General features: G+C 32.0%; 2 protein-coding genes across 2 annotated transcripts; both read left to right on the forward strand.

Annotated features, from left to right (window-relative positions):
* The first annotated feature begins 4,569 nt into the window (after positions 1 to 4,569).
* On the forward strand, positions 4,570 to 8,749 carry CUTA (Nitrogen regulatory PII-like, alpha/beta). The gene is made up of 7 exons (XM_011095388.3): positions 4,570 to 4,707; positions 5,462 to 5,671; positions 5,780 to 5,901; positions 6,565 to 6,627; positions 7,505 to 7,536; positions 7,671 to 7,765; positions 8,377 to 8,749. The coding sequence occupies exons 2-7, from the start codon at positions 5,505 to 5,507 to the stop codon at positions 8,456 to 8,458; spliced, it is 561 nt and encodes a 186-aa protein (XP_011093690.1). The 5' UTR covers positions 4,570 to 4,707; positions 5,462 to 5,504; the 3' UTR covers positions 8,459 to 8,749.
* Positions 8,750 to 12,771: 4,022 nt separating this feature from the next.
* On the forward strand, positions 12,772 to 17,142 carry LOC105173596 (protein NDL1). The gene is made up of 11 exons (XM_011095390.3): positions 12,772 to 13,137; positions 14,516 to 14,615; positions 14,794 to 14,891; positions 15,045 to 15,133; positions 15,276 to 15,336; positions 15,419 to 15,505; positions 15,590 to 15,667; positions 15,769 to 15,825; positions 15,953 to 16,008; positions 16,105 to 16,240; positions 16,608 to 17,142. The coding sequence occupies exons 1-11, from the start codon at positions 13,075 to 13,077 to the stop codon at positions 16,827 to 16,829; spliced, it is 1,047 nt and encodes a 348-aa protein (XP_011093692.1). The 5' UTR covers positions 12,772 to 13,074; the 3' UTR covers positions 16,830 to 17,142.
* Positions 17,143 to 20,194: the final 3,052 nt, after the last annotated feature.

Below are 20,194 nucleotides of genomic sequence, written 5' to 3' on the forward strand. Positions count from 1 at the left end.
GATGATTTGCAATTGAAAACAAACAAAAACACTTCCCCCCTCATACTTATTTGTTCAGGTTATTATTAGTTGTTTGTGAATGTCCCATGTTGAAGCCCCCACCATTGCACATAATTGTACAACTTGTTTGCTGCTCACCACCCAATTCCAACCATGTGTTTTCTGACCACATCCTTATAACATGCCATCAAAATACAATTTTGGTAAACGGTAATTATATTGACATTTTTTGAAATTTAATACAATTACACGACTACTTTATAATTTTTGTAAAAGTTGCAGGTAGACTATAAGAAAGTGTTATTTGATGGAAGTTTGTTTAAACTTTCGTCATTGAATTATAATAAATGTACTTGTAATTACAATTACAATTTCAAAGTGTTTATTGATAAATAACATTTGCAAAAATTGCCATCCATCTCTACCTCAATTCAAAGCTTTTATAATGGTGGTCGGCGACGGAAAGTCAGTCTTCCATTGGTAATAATTGTACGTCAAGGTGAGGACCCCGGGCAAGCATGTATGTAGTCCCAGTCAATTTCTGTGTATTTATGGTGATTTATTTATTATTTTTAGTTATATTAATGTATTAATTGAATTAATTATTGTTTAATTTATCAAAATTGATATAATTATACATGTAATTACCACTTTAAAAAAAGTTAATGTTAGGAAAAAAGTTCAACTGATAAATAAGTATTATTAATTAGATGTATTCAATGACAAAAAATAATAATTATTGTTCATAATTTGACAATTCTAATGATAAGAACAATTATGCAATTAAAAGTTCTGATGGTGATGGTAGATAATTAATTGGAGGAAAACAAATACTATTTACAATGTTGAGACCATTTGCGATATACATAAAGCAATAATCCAATAATAAGAAATATAATTATCACTGATTAACATGACAAAGGACAGAAGGTTAGCAACAAAAAATTAAGCGAAAATTCCTATAGTTTGATCACTAATTATATACATTAAGTGACAAAATTTTTTACTTTGTTCATATTAAGTGACTAACTGAGGGAATCATTTGTTAGATGGAAACAAATCTCAGGGGTATTAAATGTAATTTTTAAACTATAGAAGGTCTATGTGTAATTATACTAAACCTCAAGGGAGGGGAGTGTAATTGTCCCAAAATATAATTTACCCCAATATACTGTTGGAATGAGTGATCAAAAGTAAATTGGATTGACTGTTTGTCATTCGTCAATTTTTATCGAATAATATTGAATTGATGAATATAGTAATAATTTATCAAGTTGGCTTTGTGTGTTCTGTTGTGCTTACCGCCATTGTTGAACGGGGTTATAATATCACAACAAAATACCAACAGACTGAAAGATTAAACCCGTGGAGTTGGCTTGCGCATAAGTTTGGCAGTTATGAAGCCAACTTTTGAGGATTGGTTTGAAATGTTTCAAGTTGAGAACCTCGAGACAGGACATCACAAGTTCTATAGGGACTTGCACTAAGTACTGCAACCGTGTTTGGTTGACAGGAGACGTAGGTCGTTAGTGCAATTTTAGTGAGTTAGTTGACAGACTGAATTGACTAGCGGGAATTGTCATATGAAAGTCTCTTAAGGTTTAAGTGGAATTTTCAGTACCGAAAGTATGAGATTAGTCATTGGACATAAGGAATCATAGCATCACATGCATACAAAGACTGCATCTTGGATATGGCAAGCGATGACTGCGTCGTGAGGCATGATCATAAACCTTATTCAGTAAAGTCGGAGTATGTAGCGAGGACGATGGATTCCAAAAAAGGATTTGTCCTATGTTAGTATGTGACAGTGAGATCTCATATGCTTTGAAATGGTTTAGACTCTAAAAGTCTTTGACCAACACAATTGATCAATCAGGGATCGATTTCCTAGATTGTATCGGTAGAGTAAACGCATATTGAGTATCAAGCATAGTTACCTAGTTAAGGATGAGAACCGACGCCCAATACCATGCCCTACAATAAAGCCAGGAGATGGTTGACAATAGAACCATACTCGTTTGGAGTAGGAGCTTAGATGTTCACGCTGCTATTCACCTAGTCTCTAGTACCATAGACTGTTACTAGACGACCACTTATGGGAACGAGCCATTTTCAAATATGGGATAGTCGGAATAATTAATTTAATTTAATTAATTATGTTGGTCAGACACACTCAAATCTAGCTGAAGGTGAACCTAAAGAGTCATACCTTACCACTATAATGACATTGAGTTAATTCCAAAAGAGTCAGATTAATTTAATTGGATTAAATTAGTTCTTGAAGGAAATAAATAATTGGATTATTTATTTACACTAATCCATTGGATTGATGGATTTGAAATTTAATTAATTGGATCAACTAGAATTTTAAGTTGGCCATTAAAATTAATTAGATTAAGTTTTATTCAGTTTAGTTCAATTTATAAATTATATTTGTAAATTGAAAGAGAGATACAAGGTTTGGATCCTTTAATTGGGAGCTTATAATTAAACTATATTGATTTAAGTTCATAAGACATTCGCTTAATTTAATTTTAATTAATCAAGCCCGATCTATTAAAATGCAAGCCCCAATGTCTTGGCTAGGCTTTGGCTAAGTTAAGGAGGAGCCCCCTCCTCCTTGGATGTGTGTATAGAGCCAGGTAGGTGCCCTAGGGTGCACCAAACTCTGCCACATGATGGCTTGGTGGTAGTGGTCTGTTGTTGGAGTCTTTCTAGGTCAAGAATCCTTGGTATTATATGATTAGGTCATACTTTCATTTTTTTCTCTGGTACATTCTCCAAGAAACCCTCTCAAAATTTTAGAGATTGAAAGAGAATCAAAGATTCAAACGTTAATCAATAACGTTCTTGATTCTTTGTACTTGTGGTTTTGCTAACATGAAATCGCCACATCCTTTATAGGTGGTGTGTTAGTCTTTGGGGGATCTCCAGATCGAGATCTCACTGTGAATGGATCTGGAGAAAGAATTCAATACTTGTAGTCATGCAAGAAATACAACTAGGGTAAATTCGTTTGTACTTTTATGTATTTTTGTTTTTCTTACGATTGATGGCCTTCTTGTTTTGTAATTTTTTTTTGTTTTTCGCGCTTTCACTGCACTTCTCGGGTTGATCCACTCCCTTCATGTACATTGATTTTTACAGTGTAAACTGCAACTTTTTCCCCTTCAAATTGGTAAGTGCCTAATAGATTTAATTTCAGGGTGCAATATGTAATTAAGCAAATAAATTCAAATAATAAAGTTTTAATAAAATAATTATTTTTTGGGTAAATATTATTTTTGGTCTTTTAAGTTTTCATTTAAAATCACTTTAGTTCCTCATGTTCATTTCTTGACTTTACCATTTCTAAATTTTAATTTTTATCTCAATTTGGTCCTTCTAACCATTTTTCGATGAAAATATGGCCGGAGTTTGACTTTTTGAAGGATAAAATAATCAATTTAAAATTTATTTTATCACTTTAGTCTCTTAAATTTGTAAAATTATCATATTAGTCGGTTTTTTTAGAAAGAAAACTATTTTTTTTCATATATTTTTATATGGTATGATATAATTATCTTGTATGACAAATGAAAACTTTGAACTCTTGTGAACATAATATTAACTATTGCTTAACATAAAATAAAATAGTCTCTTTCTTTTTTATTTTCAAAAGTGACAAAAAATATCAAAATTATAAATAAATTTACAAAACTTATCTAATCCAAAAATATAATGAAAAAATCTAAGTTGGTTCTTAATCTTAGGAGTTAAATATATTTCTAATAAAATTAAATCTTAACAATATTATAAATATTAACAGCTATGATTTCGAAGAAAACATTGGTAAAATATACTTTTAATTAAATTATTTGGTAGATTTCAAATATATATTGCACAAGACCCTTGTAAATTCATTTTAAGAGATTTTTATAAATCTTTTTCTATAAAATGAGACTATATATTAAAAAAAATATGTCATAAAATCAATTTTATGTAATTAAATCTGCCAATGAATTTAGTTAAAAAAACTAACCTACCAACTTTTTTGAAAACCCAAACATTTAATAAATATCGTAAGGTTTAACTTTTTAAAACTTATTTTTAATTCTTGATATAAAAAATTACTGACTTAAGTTTTTTTTATTATATATTTATATTAGATAAGTTTTATAAAATTTCTTCAAAATTTTTATTTTTTTAATTACTAAAAAAAGTGACTGTTTATTTTAAATTAAGCAATATATTATTATTATGTTCAAAAGAGTACAAAGTTTTTATTATTTACATAAGATAATTATAATATATTACCTAAAAAATTAAAAAAAATATTTTTTTAGTGCATAAAGTATTTAATTTGATAATGTTATGAATTTAAGGGAATACTATAATCAATTTTATTGACTATTTTACCTTTCAAAGAGTCAAAATTCGATCATATATTTATCGAAAAATAATCAGAGGGATCAAATTAGATAAAAATTAAAATTTAAGAATGTTAAAATAAAAAAATAAATTTTAGGGACTATACTATTTTTATACGAATTTAAGGGACTGAATATAGAATTTACCCTTATTTTTTTTCTTAATTATTAAATATATATGCACACGAGTGTGCCACTTACTCTGACTACTCCCTTGTCTCTCCCGGTTGTATAGACAGCGAGCAAATCTGAAAACTGCGGCAACCACGACGCGACACTTCTTTTTACTGATTTCGTAAGTTCGAATTTGTTTCTGCTAGTTTTCCACATCAAATTGCGATCGAATTAATTTTTACTTTTTAAAATTTTGATTTATTTTGAGCTAGATTCCTTTGTATGCACTGCAATTTCGAATTTCTGGTAGTATCGAAGAACAGTTATTGTATGCATAGTGATCCCGAAGCTACATCCTCTGCTTAAGATTTTCTTTATGTGAATAATATTTTTTGCATATATCGAATTTGTTAAGAAATACCCCTTGAAGCTAGGGTTAGTATTATGGGTTGATTACCTATGTTAAATAGTTGTTTCATATTTCTGTTTGTGGAAGTGTTATTTTTCAGCTTTTGTCCAAAAGTTAATGATTGTGGGGATATTGGTAACAGGGGTCTGTATCAAGGAATTGAAGCCTTGGTATTAACTAAGGGACAAAAATGCATTTTAAATTTTACCCAAATTTGAGCTAATCCTTATTCAACTCCTATTCCAATTCTAAGACTGAAAAGATGATGTCGAGTGCTTTTGCTGTCTTTTTTACTGTGCAAGAGGAGATTATTTAGCATATTTTGGAAGTTAGACATATTTGATTATGATAAAGGGATATTTTCGAGTTACTAAAATTAATATATAATGTTTACAATTTGACTATTTCTGTATAATGCACTAATCTGATAATTATGGGCCTCTGAGTTTGATCATGGCATAAACTACATAAGATACTAGTTCATTTTCTGAGGGTCTAAATGTGTAGCCCATGCTTCTGGTATCAGGTAATACTATTCCCTATAAAGCCAAAACAAATTGCAAATTCTCATGGCATTAAGACTTTCATCCGTTGTATCCTCCACAGTGGTTCGTCGTCGGATACCTCTGGTGGGTGCCTTTTGTGTGCTTAGTTTGGGTCTCTCAAATCTTTGCTCGATTTCTCTAACCTCCAGAACTGGGTTTATCCAGTCTCTCCCATTTGTTCCTCTCTTAAGGTAGCTTTTACTATGCCTGGAGTAACTAAATTGTTTGTTTCATTCTATACGGATTTGTGTTCAAAGTGAAAATTGACATCTGAAGTCAGCATCTTCCTCAATCTGCAGTTCCAAATTTGGCGCACACGCACAGACACAGAATAGGAAAGTTCATAACATAAGCATGGAAGCGAGCAAGAATACTGTGCCTAGCATTGTTGTCTATGTTACAGTTCCAAACAAAGAAGCAGGTTTGGCTTACACTTTTGTTTAATTTATTAAATACCATTCACAAATAGTGAGGACCATTTCGATTCATCAAAAGTTGGTTGAGTTTGTGTGGTCTGTCACTTTGCAGTGTTTTGGCCGTTTCTGTTGATTAATTTTTAAGTCAAATATCCTTATAAAAATTGTTATGGGTTTTAAATATATGTCTCTTTACTTGCTATTTTTTTCAATCTCAGCTACATCTTTATTATTATTTATTTCATGTGACACATGTATTCCTTTTGTGTTTACGAAGTTAGTATGTCTAGGACATCTCTATTGTTTTGTAGATGGAAACTGTTGTAACGATTGCAAATCTTGAATTTTTATAGCTCAAATCCTGCTATCATCACTCAGGCACACTCTACGCAAATTGTTCACCTTTTCTTAGTCTCTCAATAATCTGCTGTAGTTGCAAGGACAGCTTATTAAGTTCCTCATCAGTTTCATATTTGCCCGTATGCTTCATAGCCAAACAATAATTGTGATCTATAGCTCTCCAAAGTGAATGTCACTGACATCTGGAAATTACCACATGATGCACCTACCATAGATGCTCTATGTTATAATGCTACTTCCAGAAATATTTTAATGTGAAACTTACAGGAATACCCATCTGATTGATTTCTTGTCCTGGTTTTCCATAGGGAAAAAACTGGCAGAGAGCATAGTCAAAGCACGGCTTGCTGCATGTGTTAATCGAGTCCCAGGTTATTTCGTCTGCCCTTGAATGAATATTTAGTAAAGACAAAAGTATTATGGAGGAACATATTTAGTTGCGAAGGCTAGTTCCTTTTCAAGGGTTCAGGCTCTTCAGTGAAAATCTGGTTATAAGGTCATTATGCAGTTGCTTATCGGTGATGGTGATTGGTTATACTTACAAGGTTTAGGTGTGTTCAGATGGATTTGAAATTATCTTTGTGGTTAGGTTTGATAAGCTCCTGGGATTTTGACTTGTTTTAAATGTGAATATTTGGGTAAGTTAAGCTGTTACCTGATAACTTTGAAAGTAATTTAACTCTGGAGTGCTGAATTTGACCTTTGTATCACAGAATTACTTTAGCTGTTTTCAGATGGATTTGAGATTATCATTGTGGTTAGTTTGATCAACTCCCATTTTGTTTACCTGTTTTAATATGATTTTTTTGGCAAGTTAAGCTGTTACTTAATAACCGAGGAAGTAATCTTGAGCTCTTGGGTGCTGGATTTAACTTTTGTCTCACACAATCAGTTGGTTTTGAGTGAAAAGATGGTTCTTGGTGGATTAAAGTTTAGGATATTTAAATGCTTTTTCCAATAATTATAAAAATAAAAAAATAAAAATAAAAGCACTTCTAAGTTTTTCACTAGCATGTTTGGTACAAATTATCTCATTTCAAGATTGAAGTCTAGAAAATCTACAGCAAAGAATTGAGAATGAGTTCATTGTTAACTTTTATCTCCTAGTGAAGTGAAAATGTCATTACCCACTCTGGATGTTCCAAATAGGACTCTGGTTGCTCGTTCCTGTCTTCTGATCTTGACATTGTTAGCACTGTAGCTATGCTTACTCTGGATGCAAAGTAATAATGTTTCTTCTATATGTAGGAGTTGAATCAGTTTATGAGTGGAAGGGAGAGGTAAATATTCCTTCTTTTCCTTTTAATTATTAGGGTTGGTTGGTTGTACTCTGAAAGGGCCATGTTATGACACTTGTCTCCTGGAAGTTTTAAGTTTGGGAATTGTTTATCTGATCTACTTCATCTGTAAACAGATACAAACTGATTCTGAAGAGCTGCTTATCATCAAGACCAGGGAATCTCTACTAGGAGCTTTGACAGAGCATGTGAAAGCAAATCATGAATATGAGTGAGCTCTCTCTCCCTATTTATCAGAAAATGTCTACAAAGTAATATAAAACTCACAACATGTGGTAATTCAAAATGGTATTATGTTGGAGGTTAACACATTATGTTAGTTAAAATTAAATATATCAGATAGTAACAAGTTGCTTTGGTTTTAAGTAGGATATGAAATTGGTGAATGTAGTTGAATTGTACACCAATGCTGCAGAAGTCATAATCTTACTGTACTAAGAATGGTAATGTACTGGGTTACATTTTAAAGGAGGTCGTGTAAAATGTGAATCAGTTAAGCTGGGAGGAAAATATTTGTACAAATGAGTTATGGGGAAAGAATAAAAGAGAAACCAGGATTCTGTTCGAACATGAAAGCAGCAAAGCTACAATCTTAACCAATATAGTACACATATGGATAAGTTGAATTGCCTTTTTATTTTCCTTACACTTTTAGAACCCCGCGGTATCTCAGTGTGTTTAACTATACTGGTTGATTTTCTACATTTGATGATAAGAGCAGTCAGTCTCATTCTTGTAATTCAAAAAGATCTGGAGGCATTCAATAGCAATTTGATTCTTATTATAAGTTATGGGAAATCATGGCCCCCTTGTTTTCTGTAGAGTGCCTGAAGTGATTGCCTTGCCCATTACTGGTGGCAACCTTCCATACTTGGAGTGGATTAAGAACAGCACACGGGACTAAGGCGATCAGATGCAGTATGGGAACAGATTATATCAAATATAAGTCTGCCTGGAAACACTGCCTCTCATTGTAAATTCTGACAGGCTATTTCATCTGTGGATCGTTTCATATCTGCATAATGATATTCTGCTGTGAAAATTTTCTTCGCCTGCCTAAGATGGTAGAGTTAGGAACTGCTTTTATGCATAGCGCGTTATCTCTATGTACTAGATCTGATGTGCATGCTTTGAGTTAAGATGATTCCTGTGCATGTCTTATGCAGTGCATTATAAACTTTGTGTTCACTGTTCAGTATCATGAGTTAGGATCAATTACCTACAGTTTGCTCGATTACAATTATCGTCTCATTGTTTGAGAAATTATCAATATATAATTGTGAAACCTTTAACCGTTGATGTGAAAACATTAATATTACTTTTATGGTATTTCGAACTAGAAAATAACTTCAGGATATGTTTAATATTTAATATTATAAAGGGTGTCAATGTGGATATTGAAAATTTTGTATTCTCCCTTTAATCTTGTTCAAGAAAAGAAAGATAGAGATAAAAGTAAAAATTGAAATGGAGGAGTGACTATTTTGCACTTAATCATATAGGGATTATATGTAATATTCAACATTTAAAGGATGTTAAGTAAATATTGAAAAAATATATATATGTTTTCTCTCTTAACATTTCAAAATTACCAATATTTATGTATTTATATGTATTATTATATATATATATATAAATATATATTTTGTTTGCTTAAATAATATTTGTATATATAGAAATTTATGTACTTTCTTATCCTTAATTATGCCATAAAGACCCAATGGTGTTAATTTCTGATGGATAACCGGACAAAAAAGAAGGTTCCAAATTGACATTTTGTTGATTGATATATAGAAATTAGGAGGGAAAAGCTTATGATCATTTTTTATATTAGGGTAGATGACATTGACACCTCTGATGATATGTTAAAATATATAAATATTTTTTGTTCTTTACAAAATTATCGCTACACTCTTTGAGTGGTGTTAATGTAATATTTTTCAAAAGGTATTTGTGTAAGTTTTGCTTCTAAATAAGAAATTTAATTGTATTTACAATTATAATTTTATAAAAAATAAAAAATATTTATATATATTGGCCTAATTTTAAAGGCTGTGAATGTAATTTATTCTTATTACTAGGAATAAAACTGCCATGTGATGTTATGATTCAGACAATAGCACATCTTACAATTAATGATAATTTGTTCCCATGATTCGGTCCTAAATAACCATATTATTCTAAAACAAAGGAGACTTCACATTATTAATTTTGCCTTATTAATATGTTCATGTATCGAATAATGCAATTATTTATTTTTCAATACTCTGATGCATTGATTAATTCTGAACAGACAGAATAAAATTATCATGAGATTTTGTAGGTCGGAGGAAATTAATAAGAGATCCTCTTAAACAATCACCGTCCAGCATTGTTTTACAGGCTTCCATTATAAATGGAGATAATTACACGCCTCTTTCACGATATTTGGTATAATTATACGTAGATTTTTTATAGCTTGAGAAAATATATCTAGCTTCCATGAGATTTGTTTTTATCTAACAAATCAGTCCCTTAGTAAATTGATATTAACAAAAAAATCGAAAAGAAAATATGTGTTTACCCTCGATTGACTTATTACTGACTTATTGCAGGTCAAGTAAATTTTTTTATTACCAAATTATCTTCATATGTCTTCATGCCTTAGTGCATGTAAGGAGGTATATTTTCACCATTATATGGTTATTTTAGTTCAGAAAAAATTATTTGACCTGCAATACGTCGGTAATAAGTCAATCGATGGTAAATATCAATTTTCATTCAATTTTTTTTGTTTGTTAATATCAACAAATTTAGTAATTTTTTTACCAATGGGGGACTCATTTGTTAGATGGAAACAAATCTCAGGGGTGCTAGATGTAATTTCCAACAGGAGATTTACGTATAAATACACCAAACTTTAGGAGAGAGGAGTGTAACTATCCCTTAAAAAAATATTAATTAATAATATTTTAGTCTAACGATTAAGGTTGAAATTGTTGGTTTTTTAGTCCCATCGAACAACGTGAACATTTGTCTCATTTATATGAGTTTATTACAATTTGTTTCTTATATACTGTTTAGTTACATGACAATACATGTATTATTCAATTACTCAATTTACTAAAATATTGATATACATCATATAATTATGGATTAGTATCTAAAGTGATTTGAGAAAATTATTTATTGGCAACTGATAATTATAAAATTAATTAATGACCCTACATACAGACACAATTAGTGGTGTTTATGTACGACTGCCACTCAGATAATCTTTTCGGATCCTGACTTTATATTTCATGCGACAAAGGAAATTTTAATTGTCATTTTAGGCCTACAACCCATTATTTTACAAAACAATTAGGACAAATAAATTACGTGTCTGGTGAATTTTAGTCATCATTTGTTAAAATGAAAATTCTTCTCTGTTATAATATAAAAAAGCATGGTATAAAAATATTAATGCGATAGAAATATTTTTTTTAATATTGTTCGGAAGTGAGATAAAACTGTTATAACTTCTGGAATAGATCAAATTGAATTTAATTATATTTTGTGGGTACCAAATTTCTAATTAACTTATCTGATTTTTCACTTCAAGAATGTGATTTTCGATTCGACAATTTTGAATATGGAATTTGACAATTAAGAAAAAAAATTCTTGAAAAACCCTCTTCTATTAAAAAAAAAAATCATATAAAAAATCAAATCATTTCACTAAGGCCTCGTTAACTTCGAGAATTGTATTAAATGAATGATAGAATTATAGATCACTAAATGAATGATAATAAAGTGTTGTGTTAATCAATTAGGTATTTATTTATATGTATTACCGAAACAGTATGAATTCTATCAGGTGTTACTTTGATATATCCATATGCTTTTGGTAGGAAAATTATCTTCGAGCCCTTGCTTATAAAATGTAATAGACAACAAATTATTATTATTATTATTTACTCAATTTCGAGGGTATAATGATCATTCGCATTTGGTTGAACCTCTAGACTAATCTTATATCATTTTTCCCAAATTGGTATTATTTATTCAGGTGTAACAGTAATTAGTGAATGATTTTGTTTTATACTGATAATACTGTATTAACGTACACTAATTTTTTTATAGGGTGAATAGCAATTTATCCCCCTGTGATATTGAAAATAAGCACATTACCCTCCTATGAAAAAAATATAGCAATTTACCCCCTTGTACTTTTTAAAATGAAGCAATTTACCTCTCTATATATGGAGGTAAATTGCTTCATTTTAAAAATCATAAGGGGGTAAATTGTCATATTTTAAAAAGTATAGGGAGGTAAATCACTATTTATTTTTTCATAAGGGGGTAATTTACTCATTTGCGATATCACAAGGGGGTTGCTTGCATTTTTTCCTTTTTTTATATACGTTTATACATCAAAATAAATGGAGCCTACGAACCAAAAAAGAAAAAAAAAGAAAAGAAAATAAAAGGAACTCTTTCACTAATACCATAAACAAAATAAAAAAACTCTAAAAACTCGAAACTATTGGAGACGAAATCAGAGTCAATAAAATGTGTCACCCGCAGAAACATTGTTAATGTCTCTCAAATTTCTTGGCTTCCGCAGGATTTTGGGAGAATTTTAGGATTAGGGTTCACCACGTGAGTGCACGCATTCTTCCTCCCCAAGTCAACCACTTAACGACAGATGAGACCCTCGTCTCTTTTGCTGTTAAAAATTGACGAAAGAGGACTAATTTGCAAATTTCTTAACATGTTTGGGTCAAAAAGAAAATGTACAAATTAATAAACATGTACCATAATAAGTTTAACAACTGTTCAGATAAAAATGATTTTTACCCACAAAACAAAAAATTAAATAAATGATCATATGTATTTTATCAATACCGACGGTATGCAGTTTTTCTATAATTATTTACGGGACTAACTATTCAAATTAATCGTTACTGACTTATTTCAGATAAATAACCTATCATTTTTATCTATTTTGTACTCATTTATGATTGCTACTTGTAATATTCATAGCGATGGTTATCCATAACAAACAATTTTCAGAAATTTTGTGGCTGTTGAAATTTGAAACGGAGAGGACAAATTATTAGAGACGGATAGGGAACAGGGATGTTCCGTATCATAAAAGAGTCAAACGCTTGTCAGCCGTTAACTGCGGTTAGATTCTTGACCATAGTCCATTTCAAAAGTATCCGTTAAAATGATGCAAAATGCAAATACCCCCAATTCCATCCATATATTTAGAGAGAGAGAGAGAGAGAGAACCGGTGGGAGAATTTGTTTTACTATAATCTGAATAGAGAAGAAAAAGAATCTCAGGAAAATTTATTGAAACGAAAATTAAATAATTTCTATATATAGAGGGGGAAAGGGGAGACGGAAGAATCGCTTCGTATATAAGCCATCAGGAGCTCAAGACTTGTCACATTTTTTTATATATTACAGACCAGTTAATCGGATGAGTATGTGCGTATAGAGAGAGAGAGAGCAGGTAAATATTGTGTGTGTGTTCAGGAGGCGACGGCCATGGCTGAATTCAGTGGGGATTCCGTTTGCCTCGATGTGGAGACGATTTATCTCGGAGGAAAGGTTGGATTTTTTTCTTTTTCTTTTTGTTTTACTTGTTTAGGTTTTTGCTGAGGTTGTTGCTTGTTGGGTATGTATAATTTCCTTCGTTTGGGTTCGTGTTCCGTAGTTGAATTTTTCTTTCTTTTTTGGTGATTTTGTTAGTTGAAAGGCTGTATGTTGTTTCCCATTCCGAAACATTTTCAAATTCACATGTTCGTGAGTCCAATGCTTAAGAATGAAAAAGTTCGGAAGTCAATTGTTTGAGAATTCGAAAGTTTATTGTTTTGATTGAGTTTAGATGTGCTTCCAGCTTGTGTATTTAGTCTGTCATTTGTCTTGAATGAGTTCTTGATTCTTGGGAAACTTCTTGTTGAACCACTCTAGCTCTTTTAAGTTTGATTGTTTACTTCTCCCTTGCAAATGTGTTTTCCTCCAATTGTGCCCGGGAAAAAAACTTGAGGTCTTAATGTTCTTGTCTACCTTATTCGTGATCATCCATTTCACTTTCTGGTGATTGTCGGAATGGCCTTTTTGTTCGTTTGCTTGAAATACAGTGGAAGAAAATAGATTGAGAGGGCTGTTTTTATCCAATTTTGGTTTTCTGGATTCTTGTGAGAAAAATGAGTAGCAATGCCAAATGGCAACAATAGCTAAGTCCATTTAAACAATAGAACGGTGATGGAAAATGAGATGCGACGTTTCTTTGTCTCTTGCTGGAAATTTCATCCATATTCTTTGAGATATAATAGGCTGAGCAAGTCATGAATCTGTGAACTAGTTTATGTTGTCAAAATTATGCACCATTTTCCCTAATGTTGTTCTTATTAACTTCTGATTCTTTAATGTCATTACCTAAAACAGGTTTATCATCTAGAGTGTCATGTGACACCTGTAACTTTCTTTATTCAAAGTATTCTTTAATACAGCTTGGCTGTTGCTTTGTCTATTCTGCTGCTATGCCAGTGGGTGAGAAGTTGCAATCATTATAATATTATAATATCTGTCACTATGTCATTTGATTCCATACTCCTTTAGATCTGTAAATTGATTTTTTAGCGTTGAATGATTGGAAATGGGGAAACCTTTTTCTGCTTTGACCTTTTCATTAATAATTTGCTGTCAGCATATGGGCTAAAATGGTGGGTGGTTTCACATAGTTAACTGTTTTCTTAAGAATGAAAAAGTTGCTCGTATAAATGCCAGTATACGCCCTTCCTTGAAGTATGATTAAACAAAACAAAAGATTATTTTTGATTAATTAATAGTTTCCTTTTCGGGGAGAAAATATTAATGGTATAATGGCTGTTTGCTTTTCTTACAATAGTGAAATTTTGAATGTTCTGATTATAATTGATTTTGATTTTTCGCTTATTATCTGTTATTAATATTCTTCACTCAGGAGCATATTATAAGAACGGCCAGTGGTTCTGTATCTGTTATTGTTTATGGCGACCGAGATAAGCCAGCTTTGATCACTTATCCTGATTTAGCTTTAAATCGTGAGTGATGAGTTCTCCTTTATGGTTACCTTTTTTTTTTTTTTTAAATACATACATACATACATATATATATGGATGATAATTTTTTTTTCAATTCTCTATGAGCAGTGTGTAATATTATATTCGTTATCTCTCCACAGTCTAAGAATTATTCTGCTCCTGCTCTGTTTCTCTGCAGATATGTCTTGTTTTCAAGGATTGTTCTTTTGTCCAGATGCAGCAGCATTGCTGCTTCACAATTTTTGTATTTACCATATTAGTCCTCCTGGACATGAGGTTTGTAACATTGCACACTCATGGGTGATTTGCGTAGAGATTAGCATCTTAACCGTGTTGATTGTTTCCTAATTCTTGGTGCATATATTAACTGATAACAAATAATGTTACTCACAATAAATCCAAATGGGACTCTGATAAGAGTTCTTGCAGTTGGGAGCAGCTGCAATTTCTGATGATCATCCAGTACCCTCTGTCGATGATTTAGCTGACCAAATTCTTGAGGTGCTCAACAAGTTTAGGTAATCTCACTGTTTCATAGACTTATGTTACACTGCTTGTCGCCTATTTTGTTTTTGGACTTGATTTCCTCTGTTGCCTCTAATTAGTATTATAATGGTCACTGGAAAGATGATCCTGACGGGAAGAACTTAATTTGATCAGGCTTGGTGCAGTTATGTGCATGGGTGCAATGGCCGGTGCTTACATCCTCACCTTGTTTGCTGTATGTTCTCATTTGTATAAATTCTATTTTAATCCTTCTATTTCTAGTGTTTTCATAGGACTAAGAAGGTTTATGTTGCCAGATGAAATATAGGGAGCGGGTTCTTGGTTTGATTCTTGTTTCTCCTTTGTGTAAAGCACCATCTTGGAAAGAATGGCTTTGTAATAAGGTCGAATATCTACACTTTTCTATCAGCATTTTCTGTCAACAGAGTTTCAATGTATAAGATGGACAATATTTATGAAACTTGCAGGTTATGTCCAATTTGCTGTATTATTATGGTATGTGTGGTCTGGTGAAGGAATGCTTGCTATATCGGTATTTTAGCAAGGTATTTTATTGTGTCTTGAATCATTAGTGAGCATCTGCATCAACCCTGCTCTGGAGTTCCTCTTGGGATTTACCGGCTACTGTTTGCTTTTTATTGTTCAGGAAGTTCGTGGCGGTGTCGACATTCCAGAATCAGACATAGTTGAAGCATGCAGAAGAGTTAGTACTTGAAAATGCATCTGGTTTCTGTTATCATTAGCCATTGCCTACTTCTATACATTGTTTCCTCATAGAACAATTTTCAAGAGTTTAACATTTGGTTACTTTAAACTATATGATTTTCCAGCTGCTGGATGAGAGGCAGAGCACAAATGTGTTGCGTTTTCTTGAAGCAATAGAGAGGTAAAAAGGACTGAATAGTTTTTTGCTGGTCAAGTTTTTTCACAATCTTGCCTTCGTTAAGGTTTTATCTTATTTAAGCTTTATGCTGATGAACAGGAGACCTGACATAACTAATGGTCTGAAGACACTCAAGCGTCGAACTCTGATATTTGTTGGAGATAATTCTCCTTTTCATTCAGAGTCCCTCCACATGATTGCTAAACTGGATAAAAAATACAGTGCCTTAGTTGAGGTATGTATATGCAGTAGACATATATTATAGATATAACTTCCTAAAATAAGTGGAGAATAGCTTTTGTGTATGATATCAGAAATGCAGGACATTTTGTTCAGAGAAAGTAACAATGGCCTTTACCAAAAAACGAAGGGAAAAAAGTGAAGGCGCTGATGTAGAAAATTATACTTGCTGCATTTGGCCTCATAGAAATTTGTACTTGCTGATCAGATATAGCCATATTGCATTCTGCAGTATGCTGTTCCTTGAATTGCGAGATTGAGATTTGATCTTTTCATTTATAACTACCTTGGCTTTGTTGCATAATATTATGGGATTATAGATTAATGCTTGGAGATAGTGATGGAAGAATAACATTATACAGGTACAAGATTGTGGATCGATGGTTACAGAGGAGCAGCCACAAGCAATGCTAACATCATTGGAATATTTTCTCATGGGTTACGGTCTGTACCGGCCAAGTTATTTTAGTGGCAGCCCAAGGAGTCCGCTGAGCCCTACATGTATTTCTCCGGAACTCTTCTCTCCAGAAAGCATGGGATTGAAACTGAAACCAATCAAGACTCGCCTCTCGTCACAAAGATAAACACTCCAGTAGATTCATCATCCTCTGTAAATTGGAAGCCCGAAATTAGTTCTTTCATTTGTTTCATTTTTTCTTCGTATCATCATTGTTCGAATGATCAAGCAGTGTAGAAATTGTTGTAGATAGCAGCTGGAAATTCTTTATTGGACATAGGGTGGGAGTTTTTGGGTTATTCATTCATTTGTAGTCAGTCATGACCGTATCGCTTGATCTGTATGATGTGTAAATGTTGAAGGCGACATTTGTGATGATGACGAGATATGAATAAGAGCAGAGCAAGTGAGCTGGTGGCTCTTGTTGCTCAATTAATACAGATGATCATCTGTGTCTGTGTCTGTGTGTGAATGTGAACTGTCAATTTGTTCCTTGTGAAGATAGAGTCATGGCATATGGGCTTGCAAGCACATGGAGCCAAGTTGCATTCATGGCAGGCAAACTGGCAATGCTTAAGTTTCCTTTCTTTAATGTTTGGTCATAAAAAGTTTGGATAGTTGCGAGTCTGATCCTCACTCCAGATCAGGAAATGTTTTCAATTATTATAAATCGTTCATAAAAATACTTATAAATTACTCATCAAGATAGTCTCATGTTCGAAGGGCCAACAAACATTGTTGATGTATAAGTTGATAGGACGTTGTACAACACGTATTCAAAATAAGCATGTAATTGAAAAATTTAAAAGTATTTCACAGTAAAAAAATGTTCTATAAACTAAATGTTGTTGAATATGAACAAACTAATACAAAACTAACTGAAAAATGAAAAAGTAAATTATTATATGAACTTCTATTAGCTCTCCTTTTGTTTGATCTTTGGTACATGGAGAACTTTCATCATGTCATAATGCTTAGTGCATACATCTTTGAAACTTTAGTGTTTCTTGACAATATAAAAAACTCATAAATTATTCTAACAGCTTCTTTATTTTTATTTTTTTTTTGATACCTAATAATATAAACTTAAGTAGCAAGTACTACAAAATAATAAAAGGAGGGATAGTTTGATTATTCTTATAGTCTTTGTCCCCTGTCGTTTGATGAAACATAGCCCCCGTGGGAATCAGAAAAGGTGGTTGTTTAGGATATGCTTTCAACAAATCTGGAAGAAATCTTGGGAGTGTTGACGTTTTAGAGTAAGCTTTTTCTTAAGACATGCTTTCGAATTCCTAAGGGGTAGTTATGATGGACCAGGTGACTTGCCTGGATCCTTGGGCCTCCTTGGCGGTTACATAGCCATCATTCCTTCATGTTGGCCCAGTAGCATACTGCCACTTGTGTATAAGAATGTGTCGGTATCCTAGGGTAAACAAACTAAATTTTGATCTATTAAAAAAAATATAAGCTTTCGCCCAAAAATTAACAACTGAGCCATAATCTTATAAAATATAAGGCACAAACAACAACTACAAAAAGTATGAAAAATTAACTAAAGTCAATTAAAAAATGGTAAAATTTTTAAAAACGCCCTAACAATGATCAAGATGACGAAATTTTGTGAGTAACAGTGGCGCCTCACAACAAATATAGTGAGAAATTAAGTTTTTCTCGATTATATAAAAAGTGATTAACAACTATTGTAAAATTAACTGCGAACTTACCTATTAGTACACATCTATTATTATATGAAAATGATATAACTGATATTAAAAAAAAGAAAGAAATAGAAAATACATCAAATTATTCACACTTTTATAATATACATAAATGTAGGTGAACGCCTACTTGGTATAGGTTGTGTTTCAATAAAAATTGTTTACATATGAATGGAAGATTTAAATTTGGTGACAAAATTGAATTTAGCTATTTAAATAATTTTACATGTGCCGAAAAAAAAATATTGAGTAAGGTAATTGAAAGTCGAGAAGAAAAAATAAAATGCGATCAATAAAATAATTAAAAATAAAGAATGCTAGCAAAAAAATATTAAAAATATCAAAAGAGCATTCTTCAATTATATAAACTAGGAACTTGTAGCACACTTTATGTGTGTGCAAAATTATTTAATACTATTTAAAAGATTTATTAAACTTTTTATTATTTAATAAATTGATATTAAATTTATAAGAAAGTGATGACAAAAAAATATGAATGAAAATAATTATAAAAAGATAGTGGTTGTGAGAAATTAGATAAATAAATAAAAAAATAAGTTAAATATTAAAGAAAAAGAGATACACTAAAAGAGTGCTCTGCTTATTATATAGCCTTCACCTCCTACTTAATAAAAAATTATGAGAAATTATAGGAGAGAGATAGGCAAGAAAAAGAGATGTGGAAATGGAAAATTGAGAAAATAAGAAGTTGAGTAGTGAGAGAATTAAAATAGCAGAAACATAAAACTGAAAACACCATAAACATGTTCTTCAATTATATAAAAACTCACCATCTACCACATTTTTCTTGTGTTCATATAACAATAATCTTTCTAAGTTTTAAAATATAAGGTAAATTACAACTATCTATTTTGAGATTTGACATAATTGCATATATCTTTTTATTGTCTGAAAGTGTACAATTACCTCATTGCTTAATTTTTTTTTAAAAAAATAAAAAACTATTTGTGATGTGCAGAAAAATAGGCTAGCCCAAGCGTCTAAAGAAAAAGAAGAAACGGAAGGCCCATGGTATTCCCGAGAGGCCCCAACACGAGGAGATTCAGGATGTGAGGGGATCATAACGCCCCCAAGAAGTCCAGGTCAGGAGGACGCTAGGTCATGAGGGTCCATAACACCCTCAGGAGGCTTAAGGGGACTTGATAGGCGGCCGTAGGGGACGTCCCCAATAGAATAGATTAGCAAAGGAAGAACCAACATGTTAGAATCAGTGATCAGAAACCAATTAGATTGGCTATTTTGTAATCTATTCAAGCAATTTTTTTTCATTTTGTAATATTGAATTAAATGAATAAGAGTAAGTATTCATTGGCCTTATTTTGTTGTTCTTATTCATGTAATTCTCATACATTACAACAAAGCACACAGATCATTAATCAACCAATAAAGTGGATTGCGTATTTGATGGCAACTATGAAACCAACTTCTGAGGGTTGGATCTGAAATGCTCCAAGTTGAGAGCCCCGAAAATGAGCATTGAGGGTTTCATTGAGACTTGCACTAAGTATTGCATTTATGTGATGGATGTCGTGTTTTATAGACGACAGACATATGACGTTTATGCAATTTTATTGGGTGGTTGACAAAGGTTGTCAAGCCGACTGAACTGACTTACGGGAAGTCGTCGTATGGGAGCCCGTGAAGCTTGGTGGGTATGACTTGAACTCCTTGGCTCCGATAGCATGGGGTTTAGTCTTCATACTTGAAGATCCACACAGTCTCATATGTGAGACGATTGTATTTAGGGTTTGGT

The sequence above is a fragment of the Sesamum indicum genome, linkage group LG11, assembly GCF_026168435.1.
Source record: "Sesamum indicum cultivar Baizhima isolate 11 linkage group LG11, ASM2616843v1, whole genome shotgun sequence".
In the NCBI taxonomy this organism is placed as follows: Eukaryota; Viridiplantae; Streptophyta; class Magnoliopsida; order Lamiales; family Pedaliaceae; genus Sesamum; species Sesamum indicum.

What these genes read in the sequence shown, in the direction of transcription:
- LOC105173596 (XM_011095390.3), top strand. Translation starts at nt 13,075, where the DNA reads ATGGCTGAATTCAGTGGGGATTCCGTTTGCCTCGATGTGGAGACGATT. An exon ending in ACATCCTCACCTTGTTTGCT is followed by an intron (nt 15,337 to 15,418) that starts GTATGTTCTCAT and finishes TTATGTTGCCAG; the next exon opens with ATGAAATATAGGGAGCGGGT. An exon ending in AATACAGTGCCTTAGTTGAG is followed by an intron (nt 16,241 to 16,607) that starts GTATGTATATGC and finishes AACATTATACAG; the next exon opens with GTACAAGATTGTGGATCGAT.
- CUTA (XM_011095388.3), top strand. Translation starts at nt 5,505, where the DNA reads ATGGCATTAAGACTTTCATCCGTTGTATCCTCCACAGTGGTTCGTCGT. An exon ending in ATGTGTTAATCGAGTCCCAG is followed by an intron (nt 6,628 to 7,504) that starts GTTATTTCGTCT and finishes TTCTATATGTAG; the next exon opens with GAGTTGAATCAGTTTATGAG. An exon ending in TTTATGAGTGGAAGGGAGAG is followed by an intron (nt 7,537 to 7,670) that starts GTAAATATTCCT and finishes ATCTGTAAACAG; the next exon opens with ATACAAACTGATTCTGAAGA.